Genomic DNA, 16,017 nt, shown 5'->3' with positions numbered 1-16,017 from the left:
CACAGAAAATACTGCTCCTGAAGCTAGTCAGGCATCTCTCCTAACAAAGCGAGGTAAAGTGAGAGCGGAGGACGACATTTTCCTACATGTGGATGACCAATCCAAATAGAGTGGGTTAGCTGGCCCATCAGAGCAGACTGGGCTTTACTGGGAGGACAGCCTTAAAGGGACGGGAGACACAGAGAATATTTTCCGCTTTTGAGCACAAGGAATGCTCTTCGATGTCGCATTCGTCCCCGGCGAGAGGCCAGCCTTACTATTGTACCACTTTCTTTTGGTGCCCGATCGACAGAGCAGTAGCAAATACAAATGAAAGAGTAATATTAGGAGTATGTAGTAGTGGTAGTATTATGAGGAACAAGGAATGTTTTTTCCCCTTAGCTTTTCCACAGCGTATTTGAAGCAGCTGTGCCTGTTGCACCACGTCTCTGTGTGATCGGCCCCCATGAGGAAAGTGACGAATTTTCTAAACATTAGAGCATATAAACAGTCAAATAATAACCCAACTTATGAACCTTAATAGGAGCACAATATGTCTCCTTTAATGAATTACCTCCTGCAACTGTCAATCAGTGTAAAAGCATAAAACCAGTACCGTGTCAGACATGTGTGTACCAGTAAGGCACAGAATACAAATAAAGAAGGGACCTACTCACCAAACCATTGTCCCATAACGCCACTGGTGTTCTACAACTCCACATGGGGCCTTTAAACGTGTGGATCCCGCTCGCAGCTCACTCAGACCACCAAGTCTCCAAACTATGAGGTTATATTTGTTCATAGTCGTCGATTCTGAGACTTACATTCACAATATTTTGTCATTGTTGCATTTATTATGACCTAAAATTTACTTTAACTTTTTTTCTGCAGATTCTGTCTACAGTGACTATTTCACACTATTTCAAGTGAGTTCAGGGAAAGAAACACATTTTAATTCTGATATTTACTAAGTTTCCCTTTTTATTATAGTCGAGCCAAGGCATCACTCTCTTTGTGACCCCCCAATATGGTCTCATGTATTTTGCATGGATGTCTCTGCGTGACATGTGTGTGTGGTTCACATAACGTACCTTATACTACTCATCATTTACAGAGTTATTCAAGAGCACTTCACATAGTATGCAGGTACATCCGCCTACTCAGGGAATCCAGCTCCAGAGTATCTGTGCTGAGATGGACTGTGTGTGTGTGCGTGTGTGCGTGTGTGTGTGTGTGTTTGTGTGTGGGGTTATTGCTCTCAATAATCTCAGAGGTCATTCTGTAGTCCTGAAGTGAAGGCATAGTCATCCTTATTGCTGTCTCTGTCTGTCTGTCTGTCTGTCTCTCTCTCACACACACACACACACACACACACACACACACACACACACACACACACACACACACACACACACACACACACACACACACACACACACACACACACACACACACACACACACACACACACACACACACACACACACACACACACACACACAACAAACACACACACAAACCCTTTCTCTCTGATATTACAGAGAGCAAACTGCCATATCTGTTACAAAGAGAGACCTTGATCTTGGTTCATTGCAGAGCCTTTGGTCTCAAAGTCCTCTCATCACTTCTGGTTCCTCGTCCTCGTCATGTCTCTCCTCCTGTTCTTATGATGTTTCACATCAGTATGTCACACCTGCATGCCAGGCTTGATCAGGTCCCCATTCCCCTGGTTCCCACATCCTCCACTTCCTCCACATCCTCCCCCGCTCATCCCTCCTCTATCGTCCTCATCGTCGCTGTCCAGCTCCTCGCTCTTCCGCTTGCTGTAGCGCTCGTAAAGCACCATGAGGACCCCCATCACCCACGCCGACACCGTGCCAGCTGAGAAGATGACAAAGCCGATGGCGATGAAGAAGAGGTAGTCCCAGTAGCCCAGGCCCTGGTGGCAGTCTGCCCGCAGCTGCATGCCGACCTCCGCTAACCGCTGGCCCGCCAGCTCTGGGGGACTGTGGCAAACTGTCTGGCCTTCGTCTGGAGGTGAAGGAGAGAAGAGAGGGTAGATAAGTAAGGAGAGCAGAGATTAATGAGGAAAGATTTAGCCATCAAAGAGCATAGGGACAGAATATAATCAGTGTGTGTGGTCAAAGATGAAGGGCAGAGTATCGGGGGGAGATGAGGGAAAAAACTGAATTAACAACAAAAGCAAGGAGTCCCCCCCCCTCCCCAACACACACATACACCTGCACACACAAACACATGTTGTAACAAATGCAGTGATAACCTTTGCGATTAAAGATCCCGAGAGACATTATAGATTTCCTCTAAGTAATGTAGGTCTTTGGTGTCTAGGACATGGCAGCATTATTATGCTGTGCACACACACATGCATGCACGCACGCACACGTAAGTGCAGGCCTCTGACACATCAGCCCTCCCCCCGTTTCATCATTATACACTTACAAAACATTGCAGCAGATCTGAAATAAAGAGACGACAACATTTCTGCCGTTCATATTGAGGAATTTGAAAAATCAGCCTGTCCGACTGTCGACCACACAGAGGATGATCAGAAGTACAATAAAAAAACAATGATTTTGGGTGACGTCAAGAGTTTAAATGAGATGTTGGGTTGTTCACAAGAGAGGTCAAAGCTCAGAGTTGGAGCAGGGATCCAGCTTATTGCTAAAAAAAACAAACATCAATGCAGCAGAGCTCGACATGCCCTGCTGCATGTTGTCATCCTACCACAGTGACTTTGCAGCATTAGCATATACAGTACCCTCACGTACATTAATTAGTGAGACGGCAGAGTGTTAAAAAGAGAAGCAGGGTGAGGGGTGGGGGTGGTGCTTGTGGTGTGTGTGTGGGGGGGAGGATTGAGCCTTGCTTTGAATGTGTCCAATGGTGCGATCGGAGACAAGAGGAAGGCAGCATGTGTTGTTTCCATCAGTCCATCCGACTTCAGCTCTCGTTACCAGCACAGCTAATTCGCTTGCTCCTCTTCTCTCTTCCCCAATGCTTATATGTGCTCTCCAAAAAATAAAGGATGTTTTTTCTTTTTTTTTCTTCAAGCTGGAAACAATGGGAGAGATGAGACCCCAACCACACAGCTCAGAAATGTTTCCGTGCACACAACCAAAGGAGTGCACAGAGGAAGTGAGTTTGGCCTTGGAGGATGAGAGATGGGGCAAAGGAGAGAAGTGCATTTGGCTGCAGTCCTGTCCATTGATGGGTTATTGCTGTTAACAGTGTTAATTAAACCGCACTCATCTACTGATCAAGCCAAAGGTCTGAACATGAGGATGAGGTATGGAGGACGGATGGTGAGGATAGTCAGATATGATCTATACCTCTATACACTACTTGCAAGAGCTTCACAAGAGCAGCAGCAGCAGTTTTAGTTCATAAATATAAAAAAGGTCTGTCATGAAACAAAGCCCTGTGAAACCAAAGTATTGCTACACATGGGGCTGCTCGATTATGGAAAAAAAATCATAATCTTGATTATTTTGGACAATTTCAAAATCACGATTATGTGCCCTCAATCTGAAGTCTATGCTTTATTCTTTAAATGACTGGAGCATTCCGGTCACTTCCGGTTCAGGTAAACACCGATGACGGCTGAGTGTGTTATTCCTCCGTGAAACCAGGATATCGGTGCCCAGTTATTCAAACCCTTAATGATGGCAACCTTAACACTCTCTGAGCAGCTGACCGGCGCTGAGAAATGCGGGTCCGGTCTGACCGGTCTGAACAGCCAGGCGGGAGCGTGCTTGAGAATAGTTTCATGGTGTGCTGCTGCCCTCCCTGCTTTTCCACTCGCGCTGTTTTTTTCACCGCTGGTCACCACACACACAACCCGCCTCCTTCACTTTACTGCTGCCTGAGAGTCAGCTGGGCCGCTGAATGCTTTGGGGAAAGGACTGAGTTGCGCATGCGCGTCTCTTTCGAAAAAAAAGCCAAATAATCGTTTCAACTCGATTATAGTAGTTTGGAGATCGTTTGACCCAATTATCGAAATCACGATTAAATTTAGATTAATCGAGCAGCCCAGGTACACATAATACAAATGAATCTGTTCAAAAGTTCAGAAATTTTAGTCATGGTTTTGTAGATTAAGTTGAACGCAACAGGAGATTTCCTCGCATTGCGAAAAATGGGCCACAACTTACACAAAGGGGTCAAATTATATGTAGAATTACTGATTCAGTAATTTAACATTCAAGTCATTCCTTGTTTACTGTCAGCTCTGTAGCTTTGAACAAAGATTTATTGTTATTATTGTTCATAAGTGACTTTTTTCTACAGAATACCGACAAGACAGGGGTAATTCAGGAGCCAATGAGTGCTCCCCTGACCCCACTCCCGGATCCGCCCCTGTCGTCTCGGTCAGATAAATTACACAACAACAGGAAAATGTCATCGACACCGGCGTCGGCTCGTATCCCTTTGTCTTTCCAAGGTGACATTTTTCTCTGCATCTGACTCCTCTTTTTCATCCCTGGTTGTTCATCATTGTCATCAACACGCCCCTGCACTCACTCGCTGTGAATTTTCCTGCTGTATCTCACATGGGCTCAATCGGACATTTTCTAGACATTTTACCAGGTGGTCAAAACATTTCCCAGAAAAAATCAAGAGCAACTGACTGGGACATTTGTGTTTCAACATAATCCAGAATTTTTTGTTAAGGTTTTACATCCCTGCAGATGAAAATATCACAACGTACTGTATCTGCAGGGGTCTAATAAAGTTAACGATCAATACAAACTTATCGATCACCTCACCAGGTTCTTTTCTTTCGTCAGACTTCAGGTGATCAATTGAGCTGAGGCTGTTGTCATGTCTGACACAGTCGATTGAGACTGTGTTGACCTGGTCGTGTGTGTGTACAGAATATGTGGTAACAGGTCACGACTACACCCAGTACAGTATTACAGTGAGTTGAACAGTTTGCTGTCTGCATCTTTGTGCTAAGATTACTACAGTTATTCATCAGTAGCAACAGATGAACCATGAATCTTTAACATGTAGAGGTAGGGCACTCTCTGAATACACTTCTGGTTACCTCTGCCAATGACGCTTTGTTTTCAGCTGCGTTTGTTTGATACTTAGCGGGAGTATGCAAAAACTACAAAAACATTATAGATGGATGTGGTATGGGTCAGGGAAGAAGATCCCACTCTGTATAGAAACGTCGTTTAATTAAACTCTGTGTGGTGCACAGTGGTATAAGTGTGCAAGTTTTTTTTTGTTTTTTGTTGAATAATTGGTCTGGAAAGAACCCATCACATTTTGTGCACGTCTGTATCAGGATATTTGTACTCTTTCTCTAACATAGCGAGATAAGGAGTTAGCCTTGGCTGAGGTTTTGCGCTCTCTGAGCTTCCTTCCAGGTCTAGCCCTAACTGTTTAAGCCTTTCATCAAATCAAATGTCTTATTTAGTCTAGATTAGAAAACATAGGAGAGAAAACACAGCATTGGCGGCGATTTCAGTCATCTCCTTTTATTTGTTTTTTTCCTGTTGTTTTTCTTTCCTTTGAATAATTGATATCCCCAGTTACCAAAATTGTATTGGATTTGGCTGCAACACTGTTTACCCCTGACCCCCCCCCCCCCCCCCCCCCCCCCCTCCATCAGCATAGTGGTGAGTAGATAATGAATGAATTTTAATTTTTGGGTGAACGATCCCTTTATTTACCTTAAGTTTATCAATATTCTATGAGCTGCCATAAACTTAAAATAAACATTGAATGTAATATTTGGCTCAAGTATTTGAATTATTAAAGGGGTGCTTTACATCTTTGGAATTTGTATGTACTTGTATGACAACAACAGTTTCATCTTTTCTTTCAAAAGTTGCATAGTGTTGCTTTAATTCAGGGAAATTATTTTATCACAAACACATTTAAATTGGCGTGAATCAGGCTCATAGGCCAAACCAAGTTTTGGTTAGGTTTGAGTGTCCACTGTGCAATGTCGGACGATAAAGGATGATATCAAACATATAATGTTTCTTTTCCTTCCTTACGAGAGGAGAAATCCCCTGAAGTGTTCCTACTGCAAATGGAGAGAACTTGCGACGGCCTCTTCTAATCAGAGATAACAGAAAATCATTTGAGCTTCACTGGGGAACACAGGAAAAGGTGGAAGCCGGGAAGATTCACTGCCTGTTCACTCTCTGTTCACCGCCTGTTTCTTTTGTCGCTCAGTGTTTTCTCGCTCGTCTCAACACTCAGGCTGGAAAACCACTTACACGTCACTCTGCCAGAATGCCCTTGACATTTTCGGTGTTTGTCCCTGTTTATCCACCGGCCCTGTTTCTCTCCGAGAGCCTCGTCTTTAATTATGTACTCGCAGGCCCTTTTATTGAGGGCAGATGAAGTGATAATACCCTAACGTCAATATTAAAGGCCCGACATTTAAGAAATTCAAATTTCCTGCAGGGAATCACTCCATCTAAATTAAAGGTACTGGTGTTTTTTGATCAAGTCCAGTCTGGACTCTCTGGGCTAAGGGAAAAACCTCCTCAGTAAATTATTTTGTGTGGCTGCTTTTAGGGCACTTTGAAAATCTATCATTAAAATGTTTTTTTAAAGAGCCCAAACATTTTGATTTGAGAGTCTAGCCAGTGTTCTGGTGAGAAGTGGCCAACTTGAGCTGCCTTATTTTAACTCACCCTGGCACTTATGCCACTTGGAATTAAAACCACTAATAAACGTCTTGTGCAGCGCTCATAATGGAGCGATGCTTGCGAGCTGGTTCAGGCAGCCGACTCGAGCTGCGCTGCTCCAATCACGTGACATACCTCACACTCCACAATCACCCATAATAGTCACCCAACCTATTTAAGCTTCAGCCCCTCCACCCCAGCATCCAGCTATAGGCTCTGATGGGGGGTTATTAATATTTGCTCATCACTCCCATCATATCTATGTAATCATATCTGGGGGAAGGATTAAGCCAGAGCCTAGACGACAACCACTAAAAAGTTCTAAAGTTGCAACAAACATTTGAACGTGAGTTGTCTGACCGAAATATGATCCTGTCGAAGTAGACGATTTCCCAAGATCTAGACCACAAGATCATTTTCAGGTTCTGACCCAGAGAGAAAGGGTGACACAAGAGGGGAGACAATGAGGAGTGATAGTGATGTGTGTCTTCTTGTTGTATGCAGATAAGTTTGAATGTGTAGTCTAATTCCCAGCAGTTTCAGGACAATTGCTGCAGCCCTGAGGTATCAACAGTGTTTCGCAGGCTTGCTGCGCTGCACTGGCCATATTTCTCCCCCTTAAATAATCCCGAGCTGGGGAATCCTGCAGCATGAACAGATCCAACTCTGCCGTCTAATGCTGAGCTGGTCCGGTCTGGAAAAGACAACATAAACCTATGACAACAAACATCTCCTCCTGGTCTGCTGTTTTACTGTTTATGTCATACCACAGTTGATATGCTGCAGTTGTTACACTGTAGTTGTAATAATGTAGATGTTATACTGTAGCTGGTATACTGCAGATGTATTGCTGTAGTTGTTACACTGCAGTTTTTATACTTATACTGTGGTTTTTATACTGTAGCAGTTACGCCATAGTTATTACACTGTAGTTGTTAAACTGTAGTGTATATACTGTAGTTTTGCTGTAGTTGTTATACCATAGTTGTTATAATGCAGCTGTTATATTATATATGTTATACTGTAATTATTGTGCTGTAGCTGTTAAACTGTAGTTGTGATAATGTAGCTGTTAAACTGTAACTGTAATGCAGAAGTTGTTGTATTATTGTTATACTGTAGTTGTTATATTGTGGCTATTATACTGCTGTTGTTATACTGTAATTGTTGTGCCGCTGTATTTATACTGTGCTGAGACCTGTCTTGTTTCTGCAGTGCATGGCATACAGATACTGAGGCAACATCAGCACACACGCACTACACACACTATACTACACCACACACACTGCACTACACACACTACACTACACTACACACTCAAACATTAGATACAAAAGAAAAGCTTTCCAGGAAATTTGAACGGGCACTTTAATGTTCTATTTTATTCAGAGGAGAATGCGTGCATGTGTTTAGGTGTGTGCATGAGAGTGTGTTTGTGTGTGTGTGTGTGTGGCAGTGGCAGTGGTTGACACTGCGACTGGCTGATACAGTCTCCGTGTCAAATCATCCGCTGGATGGTTTCCGAGCTTGGCAGTGACACGCTGACAGAGAGCGAGGCTCATCACCTCACAGCCTGAGCAGCTAGTGTACGAGCGAGACGCCGGCGAAAAACATCGCTGACTCTTTTATGAACTTCACTCTGTTTTCCTCTGACTTGTTCTCTTCACTCTGCTGCTGCAAGAATTCATAAAAGAGCTGTGAGCGGAGGAATAACAGTTTGTGTTTTCCAGTGTGCAGCATGACTGAGAACACAAGATGAGAGACGCCTGCGGTTTAACGCGTATCAAAAACCAAGTATAATTTAAACATTTGACACACATTCATACACGTGTACAGTATGTCCACAGTATGTTCACGCACACACAGATAATCAGAACCGTGAGGTATTAACCTGCGGGGCAGAGAGCCTGTCCTGTGAACTGGGAACAGAGCTATTTATAAGTAGATTAATTATTCCAATGCATATGGTAATCAGTATGGTTGTGGTGTCATAGAGGGGGAGGTGGAAGCTGCAGACACAAGCAGTCCCTCGTCATCCCCCCATCACTGAAACAGCCTTTCCATTTAAAATTCACAGTGTTTTCATATTTTTGTGTATATAAAACCATAAAAGGAAATCATCATCCAACCAGACAACCTCAGGTGACACTTCTTTAGCCATAGTCATGTTCCCTACACACGATTCTTATTCCCTACCAGCTCCTGTGCACACTCTGCAGCTGACCTTGACCTCTGACCTCCCTGTGGAAGCAGGTTACAGACATAAAGTACGGGGCAGTTTTGTCTGTGTAAGTCCATAAATGTTTTTAATGTCCGAATCCACAACATGGGACTCGAACCATAATGGCACATTATATTTTAGATAATAGCGCTGCTCTAATATTCAACATCGCTCATTTCACAGGCATGTAAGGTGTACCACATTATTTAGCTCCACAAATATTTGTAAACTGTGTGATTGCATGAATTACATTCTGTAAATTTCTGAACTTGAAAATTGAAAATAAGGGAATGTGCGAAATGTCCTTAAAATAGATTTTACAGCAGCGAGCATCGGTTTGGTGTTTTGCAGATGTAAAACTCACAGACCTGGGACATGTGTAACTGTTAAACATAGGTTGAAAAGTTATTTAGACACCAAGGCTGTGCAACATTTACACATGAATAAAATGTTAATTGTTGTTCAAGGATATGAATTAATTTTGAGTTTGAATACGAGACAGAACGCTTATTCTCAGAGGCCCTTAAAAATTTAGATTTTTTTATTCTACAGATTTTGACACAGAGTTTTGTCTCGTTTTAAGGATATGTTCCTATAAGTTACTCTGTAATAATAATGTGTAAGTGCTTCAGATTTATCTCTGTTATTAATTGGTTGTTGCAGCCTGTGTCTTTGATGTAAAGATTTAGTCATATATTGTGAACTTGATAACAGTGCTGACATTGTGCAGATTAACTTTTATCATGCCTCCACACCAGCTACAGCCAGTGGCCAGAAGCATTATGTTTTCAGGCTGTTGTTGTATCTCAAGAACTCCTAGAGGGAATTTCTTTGAATCTGGTACAAACGTTCAGTTGAACTCAAGGATGAAACGATTACATGTTGGTGGTCCTGGGTAAAGGATTATGAGGTTCTGTCCCTCTGAACATGATTTGTCAAGAACACCTTGAGGGAATTTCATGGATAAACTGATTAGAATTTGAAGGTCAAAGGTCACTGTAACTTCACAAAAGTCTTTTTTTGCCCCGTGAACATGTTATCTTAAGAACACCTTGAGAGAAACCTTTCAAATTTGGCAAGGAAGACAGACAGGCGGATTTCGGCGCTTGAAGGTTAAAGGTCATGTTGGCTTGACAAAACTTGTTGTTGGCCTTTTGAGCATAATATCTCAAGTCTGCCTTAAGCGGATTTTTCTCTGACCCGTTGTCAATAGAACTTATATAAAACTGAATTGCTAAGATTGCATATTCAATGGTAAATGTCTTGGTGACCTCATGAGTGTGGAGATCAAAATGTATGTACACTTAAACTGCACAGTTTGCTGGCGGCATACAACTGCACTGCGTTTGACATGAAGAACTCTTCATTTCCATCCAAAAAGTAAAGATTCAGAGACTTTGTTGCAAATGTCCAAAAATGTGCATGTGAAACATTCCGGCTCCTCCTCTCACAGTGAAGCTTAAATAGCTCGCCGTTTAGCGCGCTAAACGCATCATACCGGGATTGGCAAAGACTAAGAATAGCTGACCTTTCCTCCATCACATCCACTCGGCTGAATAACACACGCCTTCACACTCCTTTCCTCTCAAATACGGCATTAGTCAGATTACCACCATCCTCCTTTCCATCATTTCTCCTCATGAGAGGAGGATGAGCGGAGACGGAGAGAGAGAGAGAGAGGGGGAGAGTGAAGGTCAGATAGCAGTAGCTCTCTCTTCCTCCTTTTACCTCTATCGCTCTGTCTTATCAGTCATGCTCACTTTATCACCTCCCACTTTTCATTCCAACTCTGGACACATTAACATTTATTCTCCCTCCACGTCTTCCCTTCAGCCTTTATCAGTCCAGGTCCTCCTCCTTCTACATCCTTCCATTTCACTCAGTTTTGCTCTGTCATCTCTCCGCTCTCTTCCAATTTCGCTCTCTTGGCTTGTGTATTGGTCGGTCACACACACACACACACACACACACACAGATGCACGCAGACTCACACCCTCTGCGCCTCAGGTGATCACATCACAAACACACCCACACAAGCATCCCATCAGTCTTGGTTTTCGAGGTTGCTCTGAGACATAAAAATATATACAGACTCCACTACAGCAGTGGGCCAGTTGAATTGGATATGCTGCTCCGCACCAGATGGGTCGGAGAAATAGTTCCAGCTGATAAATAAAACATTGCCTACCTGAATTAAATTGAATAGATGGTTTCTTGTCATAATGAATGTTTTAATGGATTTGAGTGACAGATCTGGGGCACAGACGATTGGTAACTAGTCTGTCGGTTCTTTCTTTTCGCTCTATGCATCCAAAGTGCGTCCTAATCTGTTAGCCCAGTTTCTCTCTCTTCTTCTACTCCGTCACAATATTTTAGTTTTCTCGTCTCATCTCTCGAGTAGCCAAAGATTAATTTCATGAATGACATCTCAAATTCCAATTGCTATGACAACCTGACATATTTCTTTCTTTTGTTCTTTCTTTTATTCTTTTTTTTCTGTCCTCCCCTCATTGAACCCTATATGCCTCTGTTCCTCTTTCTGTTATTATGAATATTTTACACGTGCCCTGTGTGTGGCTCTGCCTTGGCCCTCTGCCCGAGGAGCCTGTGCAGGGCACTGACGAGCAGCCAGAAATACTTTCCCCTCAACAACTGGAGCCACCACATCACCAGCTCTGCCAGCCAGGGACGAGCCACTTAAATTCTGTTGTATGTAGCTGTGCCACTTGTCAAAATTGACCTAGAGCGAATACAGCAGGTCGCTCAACAAGCTGAGATTCCATTACGACAAGAGGGGAAATGTACATGTATTCCCCAAGTACTGAGAATTGATGGAGAATACTTAGGTGCGGGGGATAGGAAAGTTAAATGTTTTTGGAGTATATTCATACAATGTAGATACGGATTAGGCCATGTAAAGTTTTCAAAGAAAATAACTTTTACTTTGATATGATGTCATCACAATTACAAACTAGAATGGCACTCAGTAGAGAGGATATACCTTCGCCAAAGCTCAAGAGTCACCTCACATTCTATCATGCTGCACCAAATTTAACCCACACACACACAGCTCCCTAAATATGCCAATTTTTTTCAGCAAGATCCAGGAATCCTTCTCTGAGGAAAAACAGTGAAAACTTCATCGTCATCCTCCAATGTTAAATAAAGTGATTATAAAAAAGTATAATGGATCCCCCCCCCCATCGGGAACCTCACTTCAATTATTTTCTTTTTTTTCTATTCACTTACTTTGTATTTAAATATTATTACTTTATTATATTAGTTTTAATGTTTTTACAAATGTACCTCCGGTTTCTCATGTGCGTTGTGCAATAGCAACAATTTCCGAGGAGGTTTTCTGATTCTGATTCCTGAAGCTACACTTGACTTGAGTGGCTCCCAGAGTCAGGTCAGGTCAGTGTTTGTCAGTGACACGTCTGACACATAACCAAACTGAGGGACTTACTTAAACAGAGGCCAACACAACTAAAAGCTGGTGAAAAACCAGAAAGAAGGAAACAGAAATGAATCAGGATTATTTCAGGATTTTTCTTTTACAAGCAATGCTGCAATTAAAATTCACACACACACTGACACTTGCACCTGATTCATCTTCACGCTGAGAGATAGCGACAGCACGAATCTCTGTACATTAGACTCATAGCCCTGAAGTCAGATTGGAGGGCATTCATGACCACACACACGCACATGCACACACACACACGCGCGCGTTGACCCCATTCTCTCTGTTAAAGTGGTTGCTGTGGTTGTTTATGGGAGCCATATCAATATGTGATTCATCAGTCTGAGAGAGAGATTGCGTGTTGCTTGTGATGTGTGTTCCCGACATAGTAGAGTTTAAACTCCTCTGGTCATATTTATAACTTTTAAAGTTAAGCGTGGAAAAAAAAGTAGCTGTAATTTCATTTGCTGGGATTGACAGCAACACAGCGGCATTGAATGCACAGTGGCTCGTCTGTGGGTGTTCTGCGCTGTCACTGCGGTGGCACTTTTTCAAAAGTCTCTTTTTTGAGTGTGTGTCTGAATTATTCTACAGAGATGTGTTTGCGAGAGGACGGGCTACTTAGTGGGGGGAATAGCAGAGCGTGTAAATTAAGTATGTGTGAGTGTGTGTATGTGCAAGGTTTGGAGTGTACGTGAGTGTGCTGTGAAAGTAAAAGGTGGATAACAAGTTTGCTGAGTTTCTGTCTTCAAGTGGCCTTCAAGGTCCTCATCCCTTAATCCCTGTTTCCTATAAGGCCCAGCAGCCTTAGAGGCTCTCCTAACCTGCGGATCACATGCTGACTCACATACACCTAAGTGGGGTGAGTCAGTCTCTCTCACACACACACACACACACACACACACACACACACACACACACACACACACACACACACACACACACATACACACACACACACACACACACACACACACACACACACACACACACACACACACACACACACACACACACACACACACACACACACACACACACACAATCCTAAATGGGAGCGTCCAGCTTTTTTGAGCACAATCATTAACCATCTGGACTGAAGGGCCAAAGCATCAATTGCGAGAGCGCCAGTATACACCCAGGTGCATGTTTTGTTCCTGAATGTGTGCTCATACAAGACTTTGTGTGTGTGTGTTTGTGTGTGTGTGTGTGTATGTGTGTGTATGTATGTGTCTATATGTAGTTATGAGGGCCAATATTGGTTCAATACCATCGTTGTGAGGACATTTTGACGTTATGAGAATATTTTGACTGGTGCTTAAGGGATAAGATTTGGTTTTAGGGTTAGGTTTAGAATTAGGTTTAGGTCAGAGCTAGGGTTAGGCATTTAGGTGTGATGGTTTATGTTAGGGTAAGGGGTTAGGGTTAAGGGTTATGTCTTAAGGGTTAAGGTTTTGTGTGTGCGTGGGTGTGTGTGTATGTGTGCGCATGTGGGGCTAGCCAGAAAAAACAGGTAAAACAGGGCACAATCATCCTCGGCATTGTCTCTGCCTTCAGGACCCTCATCAAGTCAATGCAGTGAGGTCAATCGTATGTACACTGACAGACACACCTATTATAAGAAAGACAATGTTGTTATAAGATATAACCCTGTCACCTGCTGAGCAGTAAACACTTATGGGTTAAGATCAATTTGGCTAATCATCTTTGAGAAGGTCACTGAGCCCATCCGTGGGGAGTTTAATTCAATCCCCCTTTATTTACTGAATAGCGGCTGATGTGGCTGCTGCTTTTCAGGAGTAACACAAGTCTGTTAATCTGTTGTGGTCAACTTGAGACATTATTGAGTTGTGAAGGGCAGTTTAAGGGGATTGTGTTGCAGAGCGGAGCAGGGAAACGAAATCTTGAGATTGCCCTGACTCTGAGGTCAAACCATTAGCAGCGTCTGAGTGTGTGTGTGTGCCTGCCTCCGAGAGATAAACTGCATCTGACCCGGCATCTGTGCACTGGGGGGCGTGCACGTGGAAGTGTGCATGTACACATGCAACCATAACATAAAAGAAGAGCAATAGTGCAGTAAGTGCCCCACCACCACCATCAGGGGCTAAACTGACCAATAACAGATGAGAGGACCTTGGAGTCTTGGCTCATACGCTTAACACATGCAGCAACTCTTTGATAACTTGCCAGGAAACTGAAAATCCCACTTCTAGAGCCAAGCAAACCAGAGAGCACCCGGAGGAGGTCCAGCTCTGCCAGCTGATCAGGGTCACAGTGGGAGCTCAAAGGTGAGGGGCAGAGGCAGGGTGTGATGCTGCCACAGACAGAGCAAGTTTGAATTGTAATCTGTTGTATGTTTTTTGACAGTTAACATCACCCTAAAGGTTCTTGTGTATAGGTGTTCTGTGTGCTGGACCAGCTTCACGCTCACCTTGGAACTTGAAGCCCTCTATCTGCACCCACAGGCACAGGTCCTCCGTGTCACAGTCGCACCTCCAGGGGTTCCCGCTGAGGCCCAGGGAGCGCAGCGCGGGCAGGGCGATGAGGCTGCTGATGTTGAGAGCCGTCAGGTTGTTCCGGCTCACATCCAGCACCTGCAGAGCCATGTTCTCCGAGAAGGCGTCCGAGTGGACCTCGCTCAGACTCGGGTTATCCGTCAGCCGGAGCATCACCAGAGACGCCAGGGGCCCGAAAGTCCGGTCCTCGATCTGCAACAGCGTGTTAAAAGACAAGTCCAGGTAGGCGAGTTTGCGCAAGTTCCCGAAGGTGGACTCGGAGATCTCGGTCAGAGAGTTGTTGCTGCAGTCCAGGTAGACCAGGTCGGACAGGTAGTTGAGCTGCAGCGCCGGCAGCTCCCCGATGCGGTTGTTGGAGATGATGAGCTGCCGGGTGGCCAGGGGCAGGTCATTGGGGAACTGGGTGAGCTCCTGCCCGGCGCACTGGACCACCAGCTGGTCGTCGCACACGCATCTGTCCGGGCAGCCGGCTGTGAGGACCGGCGAGGGGGCCACCCCCATCACGAAGATGAAGAGGAAGAGGAGCCGGAGGGATTGGGCGCTGGGCTCAGGCAAGAGACGCATGACGAGGCCGCCCAGCGCGTCATGAACTCCGGCTGAGCTGGACCAGGACTCCCCGGCGCTCCCCGGGCATCCTGCATGGGTGTGCGGAGCTGGGAGAGAGGCTAGGCGGCTTCTCTGGGTGTGTGGCTTTCGCTGCCTGGAAGCCTGGCTGCTGAATATATCCAGCCTCTCTTTCTCTCGCTCTCTCTCAGGAAGACTATCGGTCAGTCGCTCACACGCACTCTGGCGCGCCACGCACGTCGCCACAAGGCATCGTTTCAGAAGGTGACCGAAAGACGCGCGTTGCTCTGTGGGTGACAATCATGCGGCTGAACGGACGCTGTCCCGCCAGAGAGGTCCACGGAACCACTGAGCGATGTCGATCATCCCCTTGGTGACTCATCTTCGTGAATTACATGTCTCCAGCGGAGCGCGTTGTTTCGTTAGTTTCCAAACAAATGCCATGACCTGCGCAATATCCTGGATGGGGTCTCCTCGGAATCTTCTCGCCCCCGCTCACATGTGTCCTTGCCGGTGCTCTGTGTGAGTGCGTGTTGGTCTGAAGCGCCTCGCCGTCCAGCAGCCAGTGTGTTCCTCTCTCCGGAGAACTGTGGGAAGTGC

At 44.7% G+C, this 16,017-nt stretch overlaps 1 protein-coding gene across 1 annotated transcript; it reads right to left on the bottom strand.

Annotated features, from left to right (window-relative positions):
• Nucleotides 1–1,486: 1,486 nt before the first annotated feature.
• LOC128447869 (leucine-rich repeat-containing protein 52) lies at nucleotides 1,487–15,417 on the bottom strand. The gene is made up of 2 exons (XM_053430254.1): nucleotides 14,769–15,417; nucleotides 1,487–2,010 (listed from the first exon to the last, which is right to left on the bottom strand). The coding sequence occupies exons 1-2, from the start codon at nucleotides 15,415–15,417 to the stop codon at nucleotides 1,667–1,669; spliced, it is 993 nt and encodes a 330-aa protein (XP_053286229.1). The 3' UTR covers nucleotides 1,487–1,666.
• Nucleotides 15,418–16,017: the final 600 nt, after the last annotated feature.

This window comes from Pleuronectes platessa, chromosome 9 (assembly GCF_947347685.1).
Source record: "Pleuronectes platessa chromosome 9, fPlePla1.1, whole genome shotgun sequence".
NCBI classification, from domain to species: domain Eukaryota; kingdom Metazoa; phylum Chordata; class Actinopteri; order Pleuronectiformes; family Pleuronectidae; genus Pleuronectes; species Pleuronectes platessa.
This window is presented reverse-complemented; position numbering and strand designations above follow the sequence as displayed.